The 27,472-nt window shown below is 37.6% G+C and overlaps 1 protein-coding gene across 2 annotated transcripts; it reads right to left on the bottom strand.

The window, feature by feature from the left end:
* Positions 1-3,486: 3,486 nt before the first annotated feature.
* LOC148008253 (UDP-galactose transporter 1-like) lies at positions 3,487-14,360 on the bottom strand. 2 transcript variants are annotated; one of them, XM_087674362.1, is made up of 8 exons: positions 14,082-14,360; positions 7,812-7,978; positions 7,549-7,729; positions 5,699-5,948; positions 4,906-5,113; positions 4,488-4,719; positions 4,218-4,403; positions 3,487-4,013 (listed from the first exon to the last, which is right to left on the bottom strand). In XM_087674362.1, exons 3-8 carry the CDS (start codon positions 7,657-7,659, stop codon positions 3,960-3,962), a joined length of 1,041 nt encoding a protein of 346 aa, XP_087530488.1. In that variant the 5' UTR covers positions 7,660-7,729; positions 7,812-7,978; positions 14,082-14,360; the 3' UTR covers positions 3,487-3,959. The 2 variants fall into 2 exon arrangements, with proteins under 2 accessions (XP_087530488.1, XP_087530487.1); XM_087674361.1 differs by lacking the exon at positions 7,812-7,978 and having other exon boundaries at positions 3,488-4,013; positions 14,082-14,359.
* Between the last annotated feature and the right edge of the window lie 13,112 nt (positions 14,361-27,472).

Genomic DNA, 27,472 nt, shown 5'->3' with positions numbered 1-27,472 from the left:
TTAATTAAAGGAGTGAACTACAAATATTTCTTGATTATCTTCTAGTAATTGTTGTGTCATATTTTGAATTTCAAGAGTCTCTAAGATTGTTGTGGAGACATGTGCAATATGGTTCCAAAACCTTCCATGTAAGTACCTTGTATCTAAGCTACTAAATAGACACTCTTCACGTGTGCTCTCCTTTCCAATTGCTCTCACAAGCATGTCCATGCTACTAAGAGCATGTTGAAACATTTTGGAGAGGCTTGTGTCATGGTGGTGAGCTAGTGTGGGTAGGATTTTCCTGTAATATTTTGAGTTTTGTTAGCTCAATCTTAGCACCCAAACATTGGTATGTGAAATTGAGTCTTGTAGATTATTTGCCAAAAATAGTGAAGTGTACAAAGAAGAAAAGCTTCACCCATGATCACACATTGACACTCCTACTAGATTATAAATACATGTATGACAATGAGAAAGACATAAGAAGGGTTTCTCTCCACAAATATTGCACCTTATGTCCACTTATATGTTTTGCATGTAGCCTATGTCAATGCTCTCCTCTTTTGCATGTTAGAACTTGAATGATAGATTTATTTTCAAGAAGAACTATCTACTTCTACGGCTTATGCAAGAGAGGGGAGAAGAGTTTCAAATACCCCTTTTTAGTGCAAAGGGCAACATGTTGGGGGTCTAAACAAGAGGTTGAAATATGAGAGGCAAAAATGGACAACAAGTTGAGGTGGAGCAAACATCCCATCTCTACAAGTGAGTATTTGCAATGTTTAGCAACACAAGGATGGCCACTCCATAAGAATCATTGTAAGTAGAACATGAATGTTGTGTTACGTAAATGGTTGTTGTCTACAACTATTGAGGAGAATATTATAGTTATCAACCTATTTGCAAGTTGTGGTGAGTTAGGAAGGCAATGCAAGAACATGGACCATCACTTTCTAGGCCTAGAAAATCACAAACATGTAGCTTTTCCTGTATTGCATGACTTATAGTCTTTAGACATGCCATATAATAGCTTGTGCTCTAATATTTTGGCTTTTAATGTAAGCCTTGTTTAATTTTCCTACTAGATAAGATTTAAGCGCTTAAATATCATTTTTCAAAAGATGTGTACCCCAATTTCATGAATAGTAGCTATTGTATGACTTTTTTTTAATGAATTGCTAGTATCACCTTTTATCTCTACATATGCCTACACCATTTCTTTACAAAGCAATAGTTTGCTTACTTATAATCAATTGTATATCGTTACATTCTTTTGGATTTCTTCCATTAGTATCTAGATCCTTAACATAAACAATTCATATGCTTTGATTTTGAATGGATCTTACAAGGGGATTCACAATGCATCATTTATTTTTTATTTTTTTTGTGGATACTGGTGCAAATCTATTTAGAAGTTGCGTGTGTGTGTGCGTGTGTTTTTTGGGGGGGGGGGGGGGGGGGGGGGGGGAGAAGGGGGCGTAACTTGCATCCATGCCTATGTATGTCATTACATGCTTTTGAGTTTGGTGTCCTATTGAACTTGGTTTGATGTATTCTAAATGAACTAAAGGCTTACTCTATGTGTTCTGATTAAACTAAAGGCTGGAGTATTTGGTCTAGGGTTTATCCTCCCTATATATGTTTGGTATAGCTTAATGAATGTAAAGGGTGTGTTTGAATGCATCATAATCCTACTTATATATGGATTCATATTGATGTGGAAACAATGTGCTCAAATAGATAGGCAATACAATAACTACTCTGATATATCTACACAAAGATTGGATCTAACCACTACAATTAAAGTTATTTATTATCAAAAGTGACATGTAAGGAGATTGCAAGGGCCCAATATGTAGTCATCTAAATGCTCTATATGCTGAAATTTGAATGTAGGTGTACAAAACCTTTTGACTGTAAATTGCATACAAGCACCCATACAAAAGAGGAATAAAGTTGGGCACCTATTATACATTTGCAAGTCTACATGTAGAGGAAGGTGAGGAAAAGTTGATTTGGAGAGTTCTAGGTCCACAAAAGTACCAAGACAGAGAAGAGGAATGCCTATACTATGACGTTATGTTTCATTGATTAGTATAACACTACATAGATCTATGGAAAAGGGCGATTTTTGAGCCATTTCCAAACATGGCGTGGTAGCTTTCCTTGTTATATCTTGATCCTCATGCTCCAATATGGAATTGACATTTTTTATCCATGTACCTAAGTTCAAACTCTTGGTAGATACTTTAATCACCAAACAAGAATTTGCGTTAAGACAACCCATCATTTGAAACATAGTGCTAAAAGCCCTTCTTGTTTGATACATCATATCTTCATAATCACCTAGAATAGTATCAAAGGTTGTTCACATATCATAGAATTGTGAAGCAACACACTTTAGAGGCTCTTTTAAACCCATACAAAATGGCATTCTTTAACTTGAAAAGTTTGTTCTCAAAATAAGATACCTTAATTCTTCTAAGTGGATATAACTACTAATAATAGTTTCATTGTTAGCAAAGTATCTTTAAAAAGTAAATCCATCATCGTATGAAAAACCTTATGCAACTAATATGATCTTATACTTTTCTAAGGGCCCATTGACCTTACTTTATCCTCTAGCCCCATTATGTGTCAATTGTCTTCCTCTTAGTCAAACACTCCACTAGCTCCCAAGGTATCATTCTTCAAGATGTCATAATTTAACTTGTATAGGTGCTTTCCATGTTAGATTTACAAGTGCTACTTTCGCGGCTGGCTCCTTTACTTTGCCCATAATATCAACTATCAATGTCATGTTGACTATATGAAAAAAAACCTTATGTGCTCCTCTATTCTTTGAGACCACATTGGGCCACTCGCCCTTTCAAGCACTTCTTGATTGTCATTTGTTAATCCTCATCTAGATCGTGAGCATAAACATTCACCCAAAAAGTTCTAACATGGGAAACATATGGCTTGTCAGCCTAATGTGTTGTTTTGCCTTTCAAATCCTTTGAGTAACTTTGGCTTAAAGATGTTAACTATAGTGTTTATAGCCTAGGCCCAAAAAGGGTTGGCCAATCCCTTGGCCTTTGACATGCCCCCATTTCCACAATGGTTCTAGTAGATACTGTCTCCTTATGTGTGCATAGAGCAAGACCAGGTTTACATCCTTGCCAGATGCTTACCATTATTAACACAACAGAAGCCTTCTATTCCCATCTTTTCTAATTTGGGCACTACGAAAAGATGTTACCCAACACCTTGACTATGGCATAAGCAAGACCAAAATTAGAACATGAGGTAAACGGACAACTAAACAATGTCACTAGTATGGCAAACATAGATTGAATGTAAGCACTTCTAAGGGTCCCCTGCTCGCCATGGCAAATAAAAATTTACATTAGGGGGATGCAGTTACATTTAAAATGCAAGGAAACTCGGTTGAAATTGTTTACAGCAACTCAATCATCATTACACTAGTGTTAAAGTGAACTCTATTGTGATTTCAGCTCTTTTATGTATTTCACGCAGGAGGTTGTGAAATGAGACAAATGCAGTTTCTCTCTCCGTGTATTATGCAACAAAGATGGGATCTTCAATATCAGAGAAACCACTTTACATCGATCTGAACCATGCATTCAGACGATCTACAGTTCTTTTTGTAGTAATAAATAGATAAACTTACACCCACTTGTTTTAAGATGCACCCATCTTATTTGCCTTGACTTGTTTGATTTCACATCCTGTAAATATCACTAATCTCTCATTGATGGAGTCGGATTTCTCCTCTTTCCCTGTTTTCTAAGCTTTCTTATGAGTTCTGAAAAATAGATTGCATAACTCAAAAATGTTAGATAAGGGGCTTTTCCTAAGGGTCACCTTGTGATACCACTCTAGGAATGCCACCACTCTTAATTTCTTGACAATTGTGTGGGCAGTAAATGAAAGCCTTTGGTTTTCAAAACCTTGACACACAAACAATCGAGACCTCATCTATGGGTAAGCTTCCCTTGTATATTATCAGCTCTGTATGATCCATTTACCTGGACAAAGAAACTTCAGATTATTTCCCTGCAATTGCCATGTAAGGGCCAGCTACATGCTAATCATGAACTCCATTTGATCCACTAAGTTAAACTAAACGTTCCAAAAAAATAAAGAATATTTGCTGAAACCTAATCACGGTTGCATGATTGGGCTCAACTAGTCAAAACATTTGAAGAAAGTTTTCCAGGTTCTTCATTCACCAGAGGAAGCAGGTCGCCATTTTTGTCCAAAACTTCAAGACTCGCAGCCTTTAAATCTTGGGCAAGCTTGTGCCGGACATATCCATAGAAGGTGCAACCCAATAATGTGATGAAGCACCCAACTGCATTCAGTAGAGAGATGGGATTTCGAAATATGAACCAAGATACAAGGATGGCCACTGCAACCTGAAATAAAGTGATGCCTACCCAAGTCACATCTTAGAACTTGTTGTGGCTTCAAAACATTGAAAACTAGATTCACAAGGTTACCTTCAAATTTCCAGCTACATTGAATGTGACAGCAGTGGTGGTCTTGATCACATAAAATATTGAGAAGTTCAAACAGAAAGCAAAAAACCCTGACCCTAAGATTATGATCAAGGATGCCCAGAGCGACGGCTGAGAGACCATCCATTTCATAACATCTATGCCCTCAAGAATAGCTGCTGGAATGAACATTATCATCACTGCATATGGAGCCATGTAGTATACAATATTGATACTGTGAATCAAACGAGAGATTGTTTTCAGACTAAGCATGCTTTCACCCACAGGCAATGATTAACAGTTCTTAAACACTCCCTTGCTTTGCAAAATTTACTCTTGCTAAACTATGTAAAGCCAGGACAAGAAGAATAGAATAAAGAACTTCAGAAAGAAACCCTTCACAGCAGACAAAATCCCATACCTATCAAAGTTGTAACCCTGAAGCAGAGATTCTGCAAGTATAGTTTTAGTCGATGTAACCATGCAGCCAAAGAAGGCAGCTAAAAATCCAAACATGTTGAAGCTCATTTCGGTAACAGACGTCAACAATATGCCACCTACTATAGGCACTAGGGAAAGCCATACTCTCCTATCAAAACTTTTACCCCATATAAGCCACTGTAGAACCACTGCACTCAAATGAACACAAGAAAGCAAGTTAAGGGGGAAGCATTCTAAATTTCTGCCTGTTATAAGATAACAAGTAAAGATCCTTTCATGTTGTTGCAACCTACAGTCGATGTACAGCAAAAGTCACACCTGGCAGTTCTAGGACATCATGAGCAAGTACAAATTTACAGAGATCAAAAAATTTCAGACGCCAGAGAGACTGAAAAGTTAAAAACTGGATTTGCACATTCTGGCACATCTTTTGTACAGTGTGCAGCAGGCACATTATATGAAATGTGTGACAATAAATTGCACAAGAAGGCTCATCTGAGGATTGATAATCAGTGCAGATCACTGCAGGATGAGTCACAGAATTTTCTAGGATGAAACACGCGTGGAAATAGGTTGGGTCCATCCATGGGTTATGAATGGCTGCCTTGTCATTTTCTTACCCTACCAGCACTTTAGCTAATGTAGGTCTTAAAGGAAAAAATCTCTTTTGTCAACATTTGCTATAGTGATGATTAATACTGAATACTTATCTACGTGCTCAAGAGAAGACACTAAAGGAATTATGATACTGTACTAAATCAAAATCACCAAACCTGTGGTGGCCGGAGTGAAGGACTTGATAGTTTGCATAAATGATACTGGAATGTAACGCAAGCTCACATTGCCAAGCACAATGTTGATACAAAATACAAAGGACATAGGAAGGATGCGATTCCAACGATCAGCAGGGTTAACTTCAATCAAGGGCTTTAATTTCAATATCTTAATAGCCATAAAAGCTCCAATTGCTGAGCAAATGAAATGTATCGTGGATACAGTGAGGGGGTACTTGAAGTCAAGTTTCTGCAGAAAAAAAGACAGACAAATAAAAATCCCAAGCCAAAGGCGTTGTATCAGATAACTTAACATCAGACTTGTGCTTCTTATTAAAAGGAAATTTTTCTGTTATACAATACAGATTTTCAATCTTTTCAGGTACTGACTCCTGAAAGAATCAACTAGCCAGCCCATCAACTGAATTTCCAAATCTGCAAATAGTATCTTGCTGTTTTCGGTATGAACAGGGCATGAACCTCCCATTTCAACCATCAAATTTAATCGCTTGTTTAAAGTCAGTTCAAGTTCCAATATTGATGCGTCAACAAACAGTCCCTGAATAGTTTACCCAATCACCATTTGGAATCGTCTATCCAGACGGTCCAGCAACAGGCCAGCAACAGGCCGTCCCTTGTGCCTCAAGCCTCAATCTTTTCCTTCCAATCCTAGGCATCTCTCTTTGGTTTTGGTTACAGACTCCTTTTTCCCAAGTTTGCTTGGGATGTGAAAGCTTTCTTAAAAGTCTGTTGTGCTCGTGTGTGTGTGTGTGTGTGTGTGTGTGTGTGTGTGTGTGTGAAAGCTAGTTCATCAAATTATTATTCTCACATTGCATTCAGTTGAGAATTTGGCAAAGAAGGCAAGGCCATCCAAGGCTTCATTAGCATAGGCAGTAAAACTTCAAGCAATTTCCATATCTCAAACTAGTAGAGTATTCTCATCCAAAAACAATGTGAATGATAGAACCAATGTGACTAAGAAATTCAAACCTATGATCCAAAATTTCAGTATCATGTCTCACAATTGCAACCATCCATATTCTTTCTAGGGATGAAAACCCTGAGAAATTTCCTTCACCAACAATTCAACTTCTGTAAAACCAGAGTCGATTTGTAAACCATGTAGGGGGAAATTCAAAACCTGTGTACATAATCAGCAGAAGACTACTGCAATGAAGCAGCACTCCATCCTTGCACAAACAGTACCCTAAGCTATCGAGGGACTGGTACAAAACATGATGGCAAAGAACATAAAAAGATACCAAGCATGCATTAACTTTGATGACCCTAAATACCCTCTGGTACAGCAATCTAAAGGATTGAAGTGTTGAATACACCTCTCTTATACAAGTAAACTCAGCACTTTTTTACCAGCTCTTCCCTTGTATTCATGTAGCCAGAACAAAAGCCAAACAAGTAGCTGTCAGACTGAACCACTCCTACCTCTTAGGAGTGAGTCACAAGAACCAAGCAACCACGAGAACAAGACCACAAAACACCCCTCTGCAGATACAAAATCTAAGGAAACCCTGTTTGAGGATCACATGTCTGCAATTTGTACTGACATGGTAGAATTCATCAAATGCTTGGTAATACTATTGGACCAAACATCCTACTCAAATGACTGCTTCAACACCTGCAGTAACATCTGTAGCACTAATAATCTGACTCTCAAGTGTCTAGAAAATCTCAATGGTTTTCTAACCTGCTTCCCTCATATTTGGTAAAGATGTTTGTATGAAGCATATATAAGCACTCAGATAATATGGTAAATAAAATATTTTTCAATGAAAACATGAAATTTAAAACATGTGCCAGAATCTAAAACATTAAAATTGATAATCACCAACCTGGAAGATCCACTTGTTCATAATAACAACAAGAACATTGAAGCACCACCACTGAAGAACGGCAACAAGGGCACGTATATCTGCCCAGCCTGGTTTAGGCTTTCCATCCATTGACTTGAGATAGATTAATGTTATCTAATCAATTCTAGTGTAACTTCTGCATTGAGTGGATAGCTATCACCTGCAACAAGCTGATATGAGATAAAGATATTCCACACATGATTGCTACTTTAACCTACCTACTCAATTCAAGTCCTACTCACCAATTTTCTGTCACAATCCACTCATGTGGCATGATAACCATGCATTGCCTTGTAACAATGTTATCATTGCAGCTCCAGAATGATCAATCAGCATATTAAACAACAAGACTTTCAGTGACTTGTGCTCTTTGGAAGCATCGTGCAGCCATGATCCCCTTGCTTTCAAACTAGGTAGTCAAGTATGATCCATCCAAACCATGGACTTAGTAAAGTACAAAACATACACACAAAAAATGTCGAATAAAATCCGGTGTTTCATACGGTCATTTAAAAATACATAAGAAATTAAGGGTCAAGCTAGTAAATATTCCTTGTTTTAAAATGAGAACGGTGGCTACCCATGAGAGTGTCACAAGGTATTATCCATTCAACACTATTGCAGTTTACATACCACAAATATCTTTGCTTCAATTTTCAACAATGAGTCGTGAACATGATGAGAGGTTGAGAAAAAATGTAAATGCAAGACTCTAGTCACAAGGAATTTCCAAGATCCAATTCATTTAAAAAATTGGAGAAATGTACAATACATCAAAAAAAGGAGCTAGTTGCGATGACGGATCATGATTCATGGATCATGGTATGGCAAGTCATAACTCACAAGTGCCAAGTGGCAAGTACAAAAAGTAGTAGATACAAAAAGAACCTAAAGACTGAGACTCAAGGTGACCTGTGTATAATGTGAAGGCTAGGGTTGTCATGTCCAATGGCGTCCGATTAGTACAATCCAATGCTAGTACGGTACTAATCAGACTAATAAATCTTGGACCTGCATCCGATGAAAAGAAAGATACATATAATTTTAAGTCTATGCTTAATGTTTGAACTTGAAGCATAAACTTGAAGATTCAAGTCAAAAGTAAGCGCAGAAGAGAGTCAAATCAAGACTCAAGCATCAAGACCCAAGAGTATAGTATGAATAATGAAACCAACAACTTTATTATGAGCCAAATGTGCAATCTCATACAAAAAGTATACAAAAATGGATTGAGATAAAAGCCATCATCCATGGCTCAATCCGAATCAAGATACATGATTACTCTAAGTGCTCATATTACTCTCAGCATCGAAGCTGGAAGTATCCTCGTCACCACATCACCCTCCTCAACAAAATCACCCTCACTAATGGCATTGCCCTCGTTATCATGCTCGGGCTCTCTAAGCTCTATGCAAGAGGCAATGATAGGTATATCCTCCTAAGCCGAACTAGGAGTACTTCTCGAGCCACTCCCACACCTCATGTACAATCTAAGGGCCCCACAAGCATCATGGGCAGCCAATGTGGATGCCAAATTGAAAGATCCATCACTACCGGCACAAGGGCGAATAGCAACACAAGCACAGCATGCACAAGTGCAATAGACTTACCAATCTATCTCCTCCAGCTCCAAATAAAGCTCCCTAAATATTTACTCTTCTTTCAAGTCTCTCGTAAGTCACATTTTTTAAGTGTGCTGATAGAGAGCTCGAGTGAATCCACATTTACCTATACATTTAAATGATAAAAAACTTAGATTAAACAAATAAAACTTCTTTAAATATATTTCATAATCTATTAATAAAGTTATGAACTAAAAAGTATAAAAATTAGATATACAAGCTTGTCTTGCCATAAACATCTCATCCATATTGCGTAGCGTGCATAAATTGGAGCAACAATAAATTAGTCGCTCCAATTGCCACGTGCTAAGCTTATTACAAATTTTGGTGTGCACAAGGGAATAAGTGGATCAATCCTCTCACATGCACCCAACAAACAATCCTAAACCATATGCCAAGTGAGCAAGAGTTGAAAATGTTCACGATCCCCCTTTTTTTATGGTCACTCCATCCATCGATAAGGATAGAGCATCCATACTTCGCCCAACTGGCAAGCACAAGCTCAAGGAACTTGTCAATCCTCTCTCTCTCTCTCTCTCCTCATCAAGTTTCTTGATATGCATACCATTGTATATGACACCACACCATTCCTCGCATGGACCGACGGTGGCAACGGACGGATGAGATTTGGAGCTTTGAACAATACTTGCAAGTGTTGGATTTCTCCTTCACTCATTCGAAGTAGGCATGAAGTGAAAGACCTCATGAAGAGAGGGTGCCATTGATGATGTATCAAGAGAGCCTAGAGGGTCACGAGTGGAGCATGAGATGATTGAAGAAAGAAGTGGAAAGGGTAGAGAGGTTGAAGGAGTAGCGAACTTGACAGAGTAGAGAGAGACTAGAGCTTGATGGAGCAGGAAGTTGGAAGGGTTGAGAAGTTAAGGGAGGAGAGAGCTTAAGAGAGTAGGAATAGAGAGCTTGAAAGGAGAAGGGGTGAAGAACTTAAAAGGATGAATGAGATGGAAAAGGAGGAGGGGGGGATTTTTATAGAAAGGGAGAGTGCTTTAGCGTTTAGGGTTGGTAGAGAGAAAGAGAGAGAGAGAGAGAGAGAGAGAAATATATATATCTATTAATGTCTCTAAAAGGCCAGAGTGGCCTATGAGACCATAACCAATACAATTGGTATCATCATCTCTCATCAAAGAAGAAGAGATAAAATTTATATGTAGGTCTACATGGTAGATTGGAATGAGAAGTATAGAAACTGAAAAAGCTGAAAAAACTAAGTTTAAAAATATTAAAAATATTAAAAAGAGTGTAGAGTATCTCCCCCTCAATCTATGGAATCCACCAAGACTTTGCAAACTATCTCCAACTGAGTCAATGCGCCAATTTGCCTCTGTAACGAGCAATTGTGATGCGAATGTGACATATATGGGCATGCCTATGTTGTCGAGTAGGTACTCTAGAGCATTGTGCTCTGCGTACACTGTAGCTTTGTCAACTGTGATGCCACTCGATGTTGTACCTCGACAACACCTATCAATAGAGGGGAGAGAGAGAGAGAGAGAGATTTCAAATTCCAAAATTTGAATGATGGCCCATGGGAGAGAATGGTCGCATTGTGATATTATGTGTATATGAGAGATAGAGAGAGATGGATGAATCATGAGAGGGAGAGGGAAGGAAATAGAATTTTTTAACTTGTTAGTTTAATATTTAAACTTTTGTCTTGAGTTTTTGTATAAGAGAAAGAAAATAATAGAGAAAAGAGAAACAAAAGAGAGAAAGAAAAAGGAAAAAGAAAGAAAAGAAAAAAAGAAAGTACAAGAAAAAAGGGAAAAAAACAATCACAAAAGTGACCATTTGGTATACATGAGACAAGGTGTAGTGGGTGGAGATCAAGCACGACCAATCCGTCTAATGAGCAAGACTGAACGTGTCAAATGGGACAAGACAAGTCGAACGAGTTATCACGTCCATCGGACATGGACAACCCTAGTGAAGGCTTCATGAAGAGGCTTAGGAATTGTTAGGGATAAAGAATATAGATGCATAGGTAGAGGTAGGGGAAGGGAAAGGAGAGAAGGCAAAGGAAGAGGAAATAGAAATAGAGCTACATGTAGGGGATGAGACAAGAGGCAAAGAAGGATGTAGAGGTAGAGAGAGGTGGATGGAGGGAAGAGGAGTAGAGAAGCTTGTGTGTGTGTGTGTGTGTGTGTGAGAGAGAGAGAGAGAAGAGGAGGTGGTGAGATATAGCTAGACGTCAATGAGGATAAACAGGAAAAGGTTAAAGCCAAAAACCACTTTTCTTTTAACACCAACTCAAAAAAGGACGAAAACCATACAAATTGTACATGTTTGATCGAATTGGACGGATCACACTATATGGATCCGCCATGGACCAAATGCAGCCATGCTTTCAAACCATACTAAACCAACATGAGATTAGTATACTCTTATCACCCATTTGAGCATACATCTACTAGAAGCTGTGGATTATTCTATCTAACATTTCTTATCATTTATCTCTATACAATCTCTAAAAAGTGCCCTATACATAGTAAAGTCCCAAGGGCTATACAAGCAAAGAATAGAAACTATGATAGGCAAGCTTGAAAAAGCTTCACCACTTCAAAACACTCAAGAGTATTCAAATTGTTGAAATGCCATGCCCAACTAGAAGCTTTCCCATGCCTTTGGATTCTAAGCTGTCAAATTGATTAAGTGAATACGTTCCCATAATTGAGTAAATAAAGATTGACGTGCACAATGACACATCATAGTTCTCTAAGTATCAAGCAGCAATCGCTATGGGGCATCTTTTCATGTTGATAACTTTCTTTTGGAAAGTTCCAAAGTTCTTTGTGTTAAAAGTTAGGAAAAGTGGTTTTTGTCTTTGATTCCATTCTCTAAAGCATGCACATTGCACATTTTCCTGTGTTGGTTAGACACACTAAGGCATAAAGCCTATTTTTTCCATTAGTTTATGAAGCTCTGCTGCTGTGCAAAATCCTTTTTGAGGCAATGTAGCTGTTTGCGGTCCATTTTCTCATCCCTTTCGAGCTACAACCGTTGATCAAGTATTTTGGCAATGAAGATCTTTTTGCCAACATAACAAATTGGAGCAATATCATCCAATTTGATGTATCTTTTGCATTTGTTTGCATTTCTCATGCTGTAATTTTCTATATCATCGGACGTAATGTGTATCCTCTTATTTGAAGGTAACTGGAGCTTTCTGCATGCACATATCCGATACGGATATCATTTGCACTATCAATCAAGATTCAAGTGTATTGATACCATAACTTTAAAACCTTTAGTTGAAAGTGTCCTTCTACATCTTGATTTTTGCATTGCAACTCTGATTTCAAATCCATGTCCACCAAAACATTAGATTCAATCTAAATTCCACCTCAAGAGCCCCTCAATTCAGCTATGTAAGCCACATATCTAATTCACAATCCAACTCTCTAAGAGTTCAATAAAAGCACATCCATCAAGAGTTGAAAAAGAGAGCAAAGCATCACTGTGACCAAAAAAGCAAACAGAGTTTCCATGAGTTTGGGAAACAAGAGTTTTGGAAAAGGAAGAATTGGAGTTTGAGAATTTCTGCCATTTTAAACTTTTGTGGAAACAAAGTTTCAAAATATAAAAATAATATAAATAGATAATATCTGTGTGTGTGTGTACACAGACACATGTTGTAAGAACAAGCACACATGCAACAAACGAAGCAGAGGCAAAAAACAATATAAGAAGGTGAAAGCAAAACAGGGGTTAATTTTCTGCCCTGAAAACTCTACGGCCCAAAATGCGTTGCCAAGGAACTCAAAGGGTCCAAAACAGCTGTTCCATTTCCGGGCTCCCAAAATGCTGTTTCTGGAAACTATAAGAGCAAAACATCAAACTTTGATTCAAATATTAGAGTCAAAGTTTAGACTCGCATTTGACCTAAGCAAATGCAGCAAAGAACACGGTTACAGATGGTTCAAAACTGTGGAACTAGGCGTACACTCTACTCAGGACATTGATATCCATTAGGGAGTATATTTTTGTGTGGTCATCTAATACCTATAAACCACATCACTCAGTCAATGCCAAACGTTAGAAATACTATCCACTTTTAGGATCATGGTTCATGACTTTTGCAGCTCTGGCAGTTTGGGCCTATCTATGTTCTCATGTGTCTCTCATACATGCTTGTGCCCAGGCCCCATACATAGTCAGCCCTAGCCTGATTTTTCTTTGGCCATTTTGGCCCTTATCCTTACTCTAGATCCGTGCTACATATCTATTAAGATTCATCAACCGCCCTTTTCCCTTGAAGCTTTCCCATTACAGATGTTTATGCATGCACACATCCTGAAATGTACGGAGAGTGCCAGGCATCGTCCAGCAAAGGGGTGACATTTTCATTGCAAAGAATTACAGAACCTGATGTAGCAACAAAATTTGTGGTGGTTCGTGAATCAAATATGCATCCTCTCTGCCTCACATGTCTCCCATGCTGTGGTAGCCTTCCCAAACTGCAGGTGGCCTGTTCTAGAGCTGTTTATGGTGAGTCAGACCTGTTTCCTAAACATCCGCCTTGTGTTTGCTGCTCTGGAAGGTTGTGATGCCGGCATTTTCATCCGAGGATCTCCTGCTGCGTGTGCTGATCGTGAAGCCTTTAAGAAGCTGTCCTGACTCCTAACTTAGGCAGATGTTCTAACTATGGCGCTTCGTGTTTAGAATGAGTTTAATAGGTGTCCTACCCTTGGCTATTGCTTTAGATACCATGCACACCTCTCTCTCTCTCTCTCTCTCTCTCTCTCTCTCTCTCTCTCTCTCTCTCTCTCTCTGTAGATGTTGTGCTACTCTGCCTCGACGGATTCAGATCGAACGCAATAATGAAATTGCAGATGCAGAAGAAAAAGACGTAGGAGAAGAGAAGAAGAAAAGTACTTGCTGTCCAATGCGACGTGGTGTCTTGGAACTTGGACTCGGCATGTATCGTAACAGCAGCGGCGGCAGCAGCCGTTTGAGGGCAGAAACAGCGATGGCGTCCAATGCATCCTGCACCACCTTAAATCCCTGCGACATGGAGGAGGAGGAGGAGGAGGAGGAGAAGCAGGACAGTACGATAATGATGACCATGTTGACCGACGCATCATCAGCAGAAGGCCTTTACCTTCTCAACTACATCATGTTGCTGTTATTATTTACTAGACAGATCATGCAAACAAGTTGTTTCAATTACCCCCAACCAACCAATAAATATATAACTAGGTTCACACATTCAACTAAGTAAAGGAGTATGAAGTTCTATATACAATTCTTGCATGTTTATTATGTAGTATTTTTATTGATGGTATTTAGACATGTGATGTGTTTTAAAGTGAAGTACCTTCATAGATAAGATTTAAGGTTGTTTAAATATATGGAAAATCTTGAAATGAGAATGTATACTTGTGTAGTTCGAGTTAATGATTGTGAATTTAAACATTCACATTTTTGTAAACTATGTTAAATGAAGTTTTTTTCTTCCAAAAATAATACTTTTTACATCTTACTAGGTGTCCGTACAAGTTGTTGTACCCTATCACGGTTGCATTTTTCTTATGGATGATGGCTTGCTCAAAATTCCTAGCCTTGTCTGTGCTATCAACTATTATTTCTATGTTAACCTCAAAGTTATCCTTGAACGGTTTGAATACTCTATGTCTTTCTTCATTTTCTTAACAGCATTTTTTTAGTATTATCGGATTCTTTTCTCGATATTGGTCATCTGTTCTACGTACTCCTAGCCATTTTTTTTACATCCTATACTCTAGGTGAAGTACTTGCTCTTGTGTCTCTGTGTTGGCGCTTCTGAACTTGCTCATGGGTTTTGGTTGTAGATGATGCCGAATGATATGGAAGTACTTGAGTTGGTGGCAGGATTTGGAGTGGTTGAGGCTGCAAGTTTGGTGTTGTGGCAAAAGTTTGGTCTCTTCTTAGTTTGCTTCTATCTGTATTTTCTTATAAAAGTTGATATTGTTAGTTTCTTTTTTAATGTTTGAGAAGAAGTTGTATTTGAAAACTTGCATGTTACATAGATTATGTTGCTGAATGGATCGAAGTTGGAACCATGTTTCTAGGTGTAGACCTCTCTACTCAATAGATATGTGGCCTTATCGATTGTTATTGCAAGATTGTCATGACCGTAATTGCAATGGTTCTTTTTCATGTAATCTTCTAGTATGTTCTTGCCTTCTTTTTTTGGGACTTCTACCAACTAGTTGAGCGAGATGTTAAATCCATAGTGCAGCAACTCAATTGGATATGTTTCGATGCCATTTGTTCTTGTGTCCAGAAGCACTTGGGCTACACTTGTTCGTAGTGGATTGCCAACCAAGTCTTCGTATCAAGTTCGAGTCTGTCAAGTATGTCATTGAGGAGTCCTGCATGTTAAGTACATATACGTTAGCATTGTCGTTTCAAGTAAAAATGAAGGTTGTGAAGTTTGTAGAAGGTTAAGTATCATTGCGATCTTGTTATCTTATGCAAGTCACTATTCATTGTTGAGAATTCGAGTGGATGTGGCTATCAATTTTAGAGGTCGTTGTACATTGTGTAGCCATTGACATATGTTGATGGCTTTTGCCCAACGATGTATGCCATTCTCATCTAGTTTATCATTATATACCTATGATTCTGTATATTTGTAGGACAGTTCTTGATTTGGCACGAGATATTCATGTGGTTTTGAATGTATAGCCGAAACATCTGCATACATAAGTCAATGTGGTTAGGTGAAGTAATATGTCATTTGGATTGTGTGTACCTCATCGGGAGTCATCTTTGCCTTGATAGGTGATGTGTATTTATAAAAGAGAAAATGAGGAAAGTACATTAGTATGTTAATAAATCTATTAGTAAGAGAAGAAAATTAGAAAAATGCATTAGTATATTAATAAACAACATTTGATAGAAGATTTAAAAGATTGCTTTATTACTTGCTACAAGAAGCGTATGAGATTGTTGTGTGATGGAATGTGTTGTGTTTAATCTTTATTTGTTTCTTGTTGAGTTATATTATTTCTTTACTTGAGTCATAGTGTCAAGAAATGTGTTAGACCAAAGACATATGGATTTGGAAGGCCGACGATTTGCAAATTTCTTCTTTTGATTATGTGGGAGAGCATTATATAAACTAGTCCAGATGATGTGAACATGCTTCTTATGCTTTTTGGTTGACTATGGCTCCTTGCAATTTGTGACCGATGATCGCATATTCATCGTGTGAGTGTCAATGAGAACGTGAATTTATGGTACCACTTGTTATTTAGTGCCTTGTGTTAGTGCTTACTACGTTGTAGAGTGAGTTGTTGGTTCATTGACTAGATTGTGTTGAGAAATAGATAAATGAGGTATGCTGCAGAATGAGGTGCTTTGTATCCCATAAGCACAGTGAGGAGAGTGGAACAAGCTGGAAAGCTATAAAGACATGTACTTGGTTCATTTTTCAATGCAATGCTATTGTCCTTTCAATCAAGTGTCAGTGTCATTGTCCTTACACACAAGAATGTGTTTATGAGTTCAAGTCTCAATCTTGAAACCTAATTCACTTGTGTGACATTTGGTCTTGTCTGTGTCTATGTACTCATGAGTCTTGTCTTCATCTTCCATCCTCCATAGCTCCTGCCATGCTCTAGATCCATGTTTTCTCACATGGTATCATAGCTCAACTGAGCATGGCATAGCTCAGACACTACCTCTCTAGTCTCTCTTCACCTTTGGTCAACTCTGTCCAGCTCATGACTCCATTTTCAACTTCATCTTCTTCGTGTCTGCCATAGCCTATAGGACCTACTTGCCTTGGAGCTCCTTGATCTCTCCATACAAGGCATATCTCACTGAGGTGTCTTCAAGGGAGTTGTTCCTTGACTCAGGGCGCAGCATTGTGTTACCTCACAGCATAACATTGGGCACTATTCACTCCAGCATTTCGAATTTTCTCCCTCGCTGCCCTGTTTTTGACAGTCGTCTAGTCGTACAGCCAAGATGACCTGCACTCATCACGATCCATCCTGCGAGCTTAGGGGTTTTAAAGCTTGCCATATGAGCCTCCTTCCATCTAGAGATCTCGAGAAATAATCACCTCTAGGAGCTACTACAAGCAAAAGTTTAGTCACCTGTCTACTAAACCCTAGTTCCAGCCATAGCCATTGACCTTCAAGGTTATAAAACTTTTCATTTTCTTACTCCTCTTAGTCCACTGAAGACTCTATCACTCTGGTCTTACTAAGCAGTTAGTTTCCAACAAACCATCACACTAAATCAACAAGCAAGAAGAAGACCAAGCATCAACATCCGACATTGAGCTCCAAGATAGTATCTTTTTGATACTCATGCAGTGTTGTTAAACACTGATCGTCTTGTGTCTCTTGACATGTTGAGGTACAACTCTTTTGTTGGCTAACTTGCTGCTGATCAAAAATGGCAAAGCTCGAACAAATAGCCAAGTTCAACTATGAGGGCTTTCATGCTTGGAAGGAAAAGACCATGTACCACCTCATGAGAAAGGACCTTTGGGATCTCTTTGAAGATGATGAAGCTTATGCAAACCGCGAGAAAGAAGATTCTGAAAGTGGGATCCTTGCAGTAGCTCCACCAAGAACCAAGGAGTGGAAGAGGATGAACAACAAAGCACTAGGCATCATTGCCTAGGGTCTATCTGATGATGTAATGCATCATATCTCTGGCATCAGAGATGTAAAAAGGGCTTGGGAAGAGCTTGACAAAATCTTTGGAACTCAAGCAAAGAATTCAAAGGTAAAATTGCTCATGTAGTTTTATAAGCTGGATATAAAAGATAGTGCTTCCATGACCACACACATTAATAAGTTCAAGAGTTTAAAAACCCAGCTTGCAACTCTTAAAAAGAATATTGATGAAGATGAGGCAATAGCTGTACTACTTGCAAGTGTAAACAAGGATCCATATGAAAATCTTGTGTCCACTTTGAGTAATGTTCCAAGCCTCACACTTAAAGAATGCAAAGTAAAAAACAAGAATGCAAAAGACGATGTCTCATCATCTAGGGACAATCTTTTGTACACCAAAGAAGCTGTTGGACCTAAAGGAAGAGGTCGAGGATTCATCAACAACAACAATAAGGATCGAATTATATGTCACTATTGTGGTAAGACTAGCCATGTAGCCAGCGAATGTTTCCACAAGAAAAGAGCCCAACAAGTGCAAAGTGATCATCACCAGAACCAGTTCATGGAAGAAGAAGAAGAAGAAGAAGAAGATGCTTCCACTACCATCAACAACTCTGACAGATTGTTTTGAAGAACTTTCATTGTATCTTTCATATGTTTTTCCCATAGTGGATCTTTCTTTTCCTTAGTGGATTTGACTTTATAAAAACCCTACCAAAGATGTACAATTTCAAGCCTTAACTTGACTAGGCTTCCACATAGCTAGTCTCCTGGTGGCCAGTCTTTGTATGCAGGGGGGGCAAAAGCCAGCAAGGGTAGAGATTCATCAATTGAGGGGGGGTGTTGAGAAATAGACAAATGATGTATGCTGCAGAATGAGGCGCTTGGTATCCCATAAGCATAGTGAGGAGAGTGGAATAAGCTGGAAAGCTATAAAGACATGTACTTGGTTCATTTTTCAATGCAATGCTATTGTCCTTTCAATCAAGTGTCAATGTCATTGTCCTTACACACAAGAATGTGTTTCTGAGTTCAAGTCTCAATCTTGAAACCGAATTCACTTGTGTGATAGTTGGTCTTGTCTGTGTCTATGTTCTCATGAGTCTTGTCTTCATCTTCCATCCTCCATAACTCTTGCCATGCTCTAGATCCATGTTTTCTCACAGATTGTGACATAGATTCCTAATATCATTTCATCATTTGATGTGTCGATATAGTTGATCTTACACATTGCATTGTTTGTTGCACCTATGATAAGGTCAATGTTCTCAGTTATCATTGCAATCATCCCAGCTGCTATCTCCTCTATCTCATGGAAGTTCTTGTCATGTAGCCAGGTCTACAATGTTGGCTCATCGTTTACATTCATTTGAACTTTGACAATGTGCATCTTTTCGACTGTGTAGAATATGTTTGTTGTAGTTGTGAACATCTTCCTTGTGTGGGCATATGATTGTTGTTTTTTGGTCGACAAAATCTAAGACGTTATTCTCATCGATCATGCACTAATGTAAGCATTCATCTTTCTCTTGCTTTATTGGACAATGATGCTTGATCACTTGTAGAAACTGTAGGAATGGCAGGTTGCATGTGTGTCGAATTGAGGTTTAAAGAGTGTGTTGTTGTCCATGTGCCAATACAATGAGAAAGTGATGTGACATTGTTTGCAGAAACTCGATTTGATTGTTGCAGATAACTGGTAAATGTACAAGATTGCCAAATAGTATCATGAGCTTCTTGTTGAATGGACTGAGTAGTGAGCCTTGATAGATACTCACTATCTAGCGCACTATTATATCAAATGTTATCCTTGTTAACATGGACATATAATCAATTATGATTGCTTTAGTGTCTCTTATTGCAATGTAGCATTTGTCCATCTCTTGCACCTATGATGGATATTGCTATGCACATACTGGTATCTTGAACTAGCAGTGGATCCTGGTGGATAGATTGCATAGTCTAGTTGTAATTGCTTATATGCTTGCTATCAGTAGTATACTCTTATTTCTACCAATGAGGTTGTAACTGTAGTAACGTATGAGGAAGCTCTTTCCATCGCCTGAGGTGTCACAAATGATTTATAGACCGTATATATCTCATTGATGAGATGGTTGTAGATAGCTTGTTATTCTATTATTAGAGTAATGTCGGGAATTTTTTGGAACTCTTTTGTGAGCTATAACATCTTTATCCATATTGATACAACGCTACTTTCGCAATCTGAAGCTACTAGAGGTACTATGAAAGTCATTGGGTTGTCTTTGATAAAAGGGATATTTTGAATGATCATGTTCATCAATTGGTAGGTTCGGTCCAAGGCAAGCAAGTTTCTTTGCATGTAGTCCATGATGAACATTTCAAGGTCTTTCTCATTGACCATGAGACCATGTAGTTGGCACTCGATGTAGTATGATTGTGCTGAGTTCTCCATGCTTATTAGTTTGCTCTCTCATCTAAAGCTTGTTCATTACAGTAATGTGTTAAAGAAAAAACCTTCAGTTTGGTGGCTTGGGTGAAAATTGATGAATCGTACAAATCTAGTATGTTGCTCCACAGTATTGCCATAAGCATCGTAGAGAGTGGGTGTTCGACACCAAATGCAATGGTGGTTTTGGTGAAGTTGTATTGTTTGTGGTAGTGATAGAATGTTACATGCTCTAAGCTTGATGGATGGGCACATTAAAGGTCTACAAGATGCATGATGATATTCCCTATCCTTGTGAGCTTTTGTTATCATATTTGTTTAGGGAAGCTGTTGATGCACTCAGCAGACTCACTTTGTGTGACTATCGAGATTTGCATGCAATTCAACACCACTTTAGTTGGTGACATTGGCTTGCAAAATATTGTAGTGAAATTTTCTTTTTGCTTGTTTGAGACCAAGTCTTGCAATCCTAGTATCTTGGCATATTTTATCTAGATATTTAACTTTCTGATCAGCTCCACCTTCATTGCATACTTGAGTAGGTGGTAAGAGATTGGAAGAGTTTATTAATCATTGAATATTCATGTGTGCTCCCTAGAGGAGTAGTAGCATTGGGTGATATGGCACAACATTTCAGTGCTGATCTCCAGGATGGTAGTAGATGTATTTTTGAGTTTTAGGGTCTATTGTTGGTTCTGGATCATCACGTGAGCCATACTAAAATATGTACTTGAATTTACCATGGCCATTACTTTTGCTTATGTAGCAAGCTTGATGGCACCTACGAATTTACTTTGCCATGATGGGGGCTCTTAGTTTTCTTATCAAAATGCACCGATAATCGTTGGATGGAATGTACATGCATATCTCATTTGTCGCATTCGCAATGTCTGCCTCATGTAACCATAGGATCACATGTGCAGGTAAGGAGCCCTTATGTTAGATCTCATACCTAATGACATGGTGCTAGATGCACCCAACACAAGCAGCTCTGCCAAGAATTTATTGATTGAAGAAAAGGTGGAACCTTGTGTGGAAGAGGATGGCGCACTTGATGGGCAATCTTTCCATAAGAATTTAGGATTGAACTCCTTTGCAATGCATTCCAACTTGTTGATCTTGGCCCATCTTATACTAGTGACCTCGTCTATAGTGAATGTAAGGAAGAAATGAGGCATGCCCCATACATCGACAATTGTGATAAGTTCCTTCAAGTTACGTCAGTACCAAGATAGGGATCTTGGTATTGAAGCGAGAACATTATACTAGAGGATGTGCATGACGACCTCCTCATTAGAGCTGTTCTTATTTATGCCCCTGTAGTTGTCAATGTCTCTTTGTAGGCAAGTTGTACTTGTATTGTTTGCGATCAAGATAGTTTGTTTTAGCTAGTATAGAATCAAGATGTAAGAATTGTGTAAGGTCTACACAGAGAACACGGTTGATACCTACATCTTGATGTATTCACTAAGATAGAAGTTACCATTGTAGGCACCATGGCCAAGTGGGAATAGGAATGAAAAAACTAAATTTTCCAAGGTGATATCTAAGCAGGGCGAGCTTCTTATAGGCAAGTTGTCTCTCCTAAACGTTGTTGCTCTTTCTACGAGATAGTTATTATTCTGTAATATGATGCATGCAGACTCATATTAATCAACTCTTTGGAATGCCCGTCATCGTCTTGGCTCGACTATATTATCGAGAAAATTGTAACCTCTTTCATTCTCGTGTTTTGCTTGGAGCATTGGGTTGATTGGAGAGCTTTCATGATAGAGCTCTAGAATCCTTTCGATGGATTATCTCTATTAAGAATGCAAAGCCCTATCCTTGGATGTGGATGTTCTGTTATAGCCATGTACTTCTAGATTAGTGGATTATTTAGCATATTGAAAGTGAACACATCCGCAATATTAGATGTAGTCGAGTCAATTCTAGTAGATGGCTATGAAAGCGATACATCATTCCAAGAGACTATAGGATTATCAAGAATTGATTGATGGTCCAAGGTTTCGTTCGCAATCGCTTTTGTCATTTTCGAGACTGAGATAGACATATCAATGATGCTTATGAGTTGAAGCTGTAATGGCTCTACATTGAGAATTCGTTTTGTGTAGTCTACCAGACCATGTATTTGTTTTTGTCTTTATTCGCGAGACATGGTCGACATTTCATTATCATCATGTTGACTTCATGTTGTTGGTGTGTAAGGATGAGAATAATGCTTGACAAAGCCATTGTTCCTTGCATTTCTTCTATAGACGCATCATTTTTTTGCGAGGTGACAATATGATGTTGCATTGTGACTATACCACATGATATGCACATTGTTAGTGTTCCAATGATGCTTTCATATTTTGTTGCCTAAGATGATTCGAATTTGTCTATGTCATACCAAGTTGCAGCAAAGGGTTTTAAAGATGTTTTTCTACAAGCCATAGGTTTCCTTTTCTAGAAGTCCTAAAGGATGCCTTGTAACTTCATTTTTGTGTAGTGTCCGTTGATGTTGATGAGAACAATACATTTTTATCGTTCAACTACACTACACTTATTCATGAAAAAAACATGCTATACTAATTCAAATAAATAAATGAAATAAATAAATACTAGAATGAATAAATATTAATAATTTTTTAAAAATAAATGAAATGAAAAAACATAATATATAGCATGTTGAAGAGTTGGCATATGTCTCTTTGTATTTAAATAATTATGGGGGAAGGTGCCATTCCCCCATCCATCCAAATATTCTGTTTGTTCAAAAGAAATACGATTTTGTTTTTTTTAGTACATTTGAAAGATTGTTACACTTTTATTTTTTCCATATGTTCAAAAGATTATTATTTTTTCCCTTTTGTTTCACTACTAATTAACTATTAACTATTACAAATACTACTAATACTGCATAAGTCTAACTACTAATACTACTAATAAGTCTAACTAATTAACTAATAATATTTAAACATAAACTAATAAGTTAATAAATGTTTTACCTCTTTTAACTTATTGATTATCCAAAACATAACAAATTAATAAACATAAACTAGTCGATGCAACGATACTAATCATAACTAATTAGTGCCACGATGTTGTGCTGCTACACGCACACCGTGTAAAAAAATCTAGAGTGTGGCTTCCTTTTAGATTTAGAGAGCCAATGCCGCTTTAGGCATTAGTGTTAGTGTCAATGGTTCAAAATATTAGTTTTTTTGGACAAGTTTTTAGTCAATTTTTGATATTATAGATATTATCTCTTGTAAAAATCCATAAAACTATAGACAACTTCTAGATTAGGATGATATGTAAAAGAAAACATGTAGCTTTCAACCGATTTGAGCGGATTTTATGTAAAAAGAGAGATTGACGAAATCGCATGATGCGCGGTCGTTGTTTTTAGGCAATGAACAACACTCCGAAGTGGGAGATGAAGGAGTGATCTGGCAGAATTTTGGCCAAGTGTCCAAGTATTTAACCCCCCTTTCAGAGCCAATGGAGACATCTGATTGACGATCTGAATAGCATAGAGGAAGGTATTATTTTGTACACGTTTTTGTCTATTAGAGTTATATTTTCTCATAATGTTGAAAGAAACTGATAGGCTTCATCTCTGTTAGTATTCTTCTATATTTTCTAATTCTTTTTGGGAGTATTCTTCTACATCTTCAATCTCTTCGAACACCTTCTCTTTCATCTACTCCTCTTCCTAAATCTACCTTCACCCTGCTATCTCGTACCTTCAAGAACTTGGTTTGAAACCTTCAATCCTTCTCTTATCTCTACCATCTCCGGAGTAAAAGCTCTTGAACCCCCATACATTCTTCTCTTCCCAAACCCCTGTGGTAACCTTCAACCCTACGCGCTACAACATTGGTGAACCCGATGTGAAGGTCAGTGTAAGAGAACTCCAAGATGGGGGATTTTTCAGGAGATACTCTACAACAATTGGTGCGCATACTGCAGCAAACTCAACAACAACAAATCCAAATGTTACAACAACAACAACAACAACAACAAAGGCAAGATGAAGAGAAGATTGATTCCACAGCTATCAAGGCCCTAGAAAAAGTTGGGCATGAATTAAAACAATTTAATAGTTAAAATGTCACTATTTTTATTCACTTATATGTTGAAAAAATGCTCTTCTTTGGTGTACCACAACATGCATGGAGTCACTATTTTGCCAGACTAGCCAAGCATGGTCTTCAAGAGAGAATCTATGGTCTTTTTCGGCAAGATGCGGATTGGGCCGCATTCAAAAAAGCCCTACGCGAATAATTCTTCTTAGAAAAATGTAGCCTTATGACAAAGAAAAATTTCACTGAATGGGTTGAAAAACCCAACAAATGTTTAGCTGCAATAGCTTTGTACCACGAGTTTGAAAATAAATTTGGACAACTTGATGCTGAAGACCAACAAAGTATGGAAGGCTAGAAGATTGAATTATTCCTTAAGGCTGCAGATCCCATTTTGCAAGAAAAGCTTGTTGATCGCCTAGAATATGCTACCTTCGAATCAGGGGTCAAGACTGCATGGACAGATGTTACTGATGCAGTTAACATGATTGCTCGAAGAGAGCGGATGCGACTAAGATTGGGCTCTACTTCAACTTCAACAACTCCATTGACAGAGCTTGTTACACCTTCAAAATCCCCTATTCCTTTGACTAATCAACCATTAGGGGAGTTTTGAGGTCTCAAAAATGCCTTTTAGGATGTGGAGAGAGAGTGCTCTAGACCAATAAGAGCAAAGCCTCCGTAACGGAACTTCTATTTTAAAATAATTAAAAAATCATTTTATAAAAATATATAAATATAATAATATTATGAATTTGTATTTTTATTATGTATTTTTAGTCTCTTATATTCGTGATTATGACATCTTTTGCATTAATGGCATAGAGTCTCGGCTACTTTTATTTAATGACATTTCTAGATTAATGATAATGACTGATGTAATCGAAATTCAAATTGGTGAAAAGCATGGCGCTCAATTTTTTCCCTCCTTTCTTTTATTTCTCTATTGTTTTTCCCTTCGTTATGGTAGCCTAGTCCTCTCTCTCTCTGTGCATGTATCTCTCTCTTCTACCATGGATACAGAAATTCGACCTTCAACAAGGCGTCCAAGCTCCCAAATCACATCCATATCAATGTTTAACTCATTCCAAACTGATGGAAGATGGATTCCTACTATCATTAGCAAAGGTAGTTGGATCACCATGCAACAAGCAAAACGTGGAAAAAGGCAAAGACATGAGAGCTCGTTTATCTCTGGTTGGAAGGGCAGAATCCGAGATTTTACGCTTGGAGCAAATAAGAATAGCATCAAAGAGGTACGAGTGCAACATGTGTTCATGCATAGAGAGCTGTGTTTGAAACCTGGATCTTCAAAGCTTCCAATGCATAGACCAAATTGTAAGAATTAGATTCTTAAAGTTTTTCCTTTCTTAAACATGGTTTAGGTTTTTCCATTATAATATTTCTTTGTGTTGTAGATGTCTATCCCTCTAATCTTGAGGAATGTCAACCAGTGGAATCTATTATTGATGTTATTGATGTTATACATGGTTCAATTGGAGAAGAAATGTATAGAGGCAGAAAGAAGACAGAGCTTGCAGAGAATGGAATATTCTTTTATGACCATTCTTATGTTATTCCTATGCGGCGTTGCCAATGGGGATCAATAAAACTCCTTCCTTTGCCTGATTTTTCAAGCTTTGAGTGGCCTTTGCCAAGTCCAGCTACTAGTGAGGGCTATGGATGTAAGATATTTTCTGAGATCCAGAAAGCACTAAAATCTAATATCTCAAGTAGGCTAAGCAAAGTTACTTTATTTATGCCTATTAATATATTTATTGATTTCTTCTCTAATATGGAGATAAGAATAACAAAAACCATGCTTTCAGTGAAGAGACTAACATATGATCATATCATACAATTTGTTGATGAAGGATGGGATACAAGGACAGAAGGAAAAATTATATGTAAGATAGATCAAGACTCTATAGCTTGTAAATATATGATTGCTACTCAAAATTTTATCCTTAGCTTTTACTATAGTCGATGGCATTTTGTTGGTAGTAATCTAGTTGCTTTAGACCAGAATCTTAATGATTTCAGCAAAGATCCTATAGTGGATCTTGATATTTGGTTCAACGAGGATATTATTGCAATCTTAAAGATCAGAAAATCATGTACGCTACATCAAGTGAGGATGGATTTACAAAATGAAGACATTGAACTACCATGCTCCTTTGTATTTCAACTTGACAAGAAACGAGTAAGTTTTCACATCATATTATATCTACTTAGATGTATATCAAGATCTCACTTTCTAACTAACAAACATTTATAATTTATTTTTTTCAGATATCGAAAAGGAGAGAAAATAATATACACTGTAAGGACATTCAAGAAAAGATATCTTTACTATCAATATAAAATATATGTACAAATTTTGTAGCAGATGTCTATCTGCCATCTCTATGAGATATACAAGGGCTGAAGGGCAAATTTCTATATATGAAGGCTTAGAAGGCGATATGGCAAAGCTATTTCTTTTTTGGAGAACTATCCTTTCTAGGAGTCCTTTTGCCTTTCTTTGATGTCTTGGGTATAGAAGGTGTTGAAGTTGTGGCTTCGCCTTCCGTGGTTATAGGCACCGCATCTCCTTCATGGTGCAAATCCCCACCAATCTCTATTGTTGGTTGTATACAATTGACCATTACATACTTCAAGAGCTTTGCTCTGACGTACAAACATGCTCAGATGTATAGCAATCCTTCGAAAACTGTCACACATTTATAGAAAAAAGAGTTTTAGTTCATTATTGTTCTTACAATAGACTATATTTTTATCATCAATGGACTATTTGCAATTAATATCTATCTTAAAGTTTAGTATCTTTCATATTACCTTTACATGTTTATCATCATTAAGATAAACAAAGTTAACCATTCTTCTAGCATTTGCAATCACCCTCCAGCCACAAGAATGGCTATCATCCTGATGGGGACACTGCAACCACCAACACAAAGTAAAACTATAAAGAGGACGGATGGTAATTCATAGAACAAACTCATGTTTCAATTATTTTAATGAATAACTTACCGCAACTTGTCTATATTGCATTGTTGCAAGCAAATCAGACGGCATAGGGGGTCTTTTCTCTAGCTCTTCAATTAATCTTTTGGCACCTCTATATATAAAATATGTTGAAATTTAGAG

Source organism: Lygodium microphyllum, unplaced genomic scaffold (assembly GCF_053477565.2).
Source record: "Lygodium microphyllum isolate KBCC unplaced genomic scaffold, Lygodium_microphyllum_v1.1.10 scaffold_228, whole genome shotgun sequence".
NCBI classification, from domain to species: domain Eukaryota; kingdom Viridiplantae; phylum Streptophyta; class Polypodiopsida; order Schizaeales; family Lygodiaceae; genus Lygodium; species Lygodium microphyllum.
This window is presented reverse-complemented; position numbering and strand designations above follow the sequence as displayed.

Coding starts and splice junctions, on each gene's coding strand:
- LOC148008253 (XM_087674362.1), bottom strand. CDS start 7,659: ATGGATGGAAAGCCTAAACCAGGCTGGGCAGATATACGTGCCCTTGTT. Junction 4,404..4,487: donor ATGTAGCTGGAAATTTGAAG/GTAACCTTGTGA, acceptor ACTTTATTTCAG/GTTGCAGTGGCCATCCTTGT. Junction 4,014..4,217: donor ATGGCGACCTGCTTCCTCTG/GTGAATGAAGAA, acceptor TTCTTTGTCCAG/GTAAATGGATCATACAGAGC.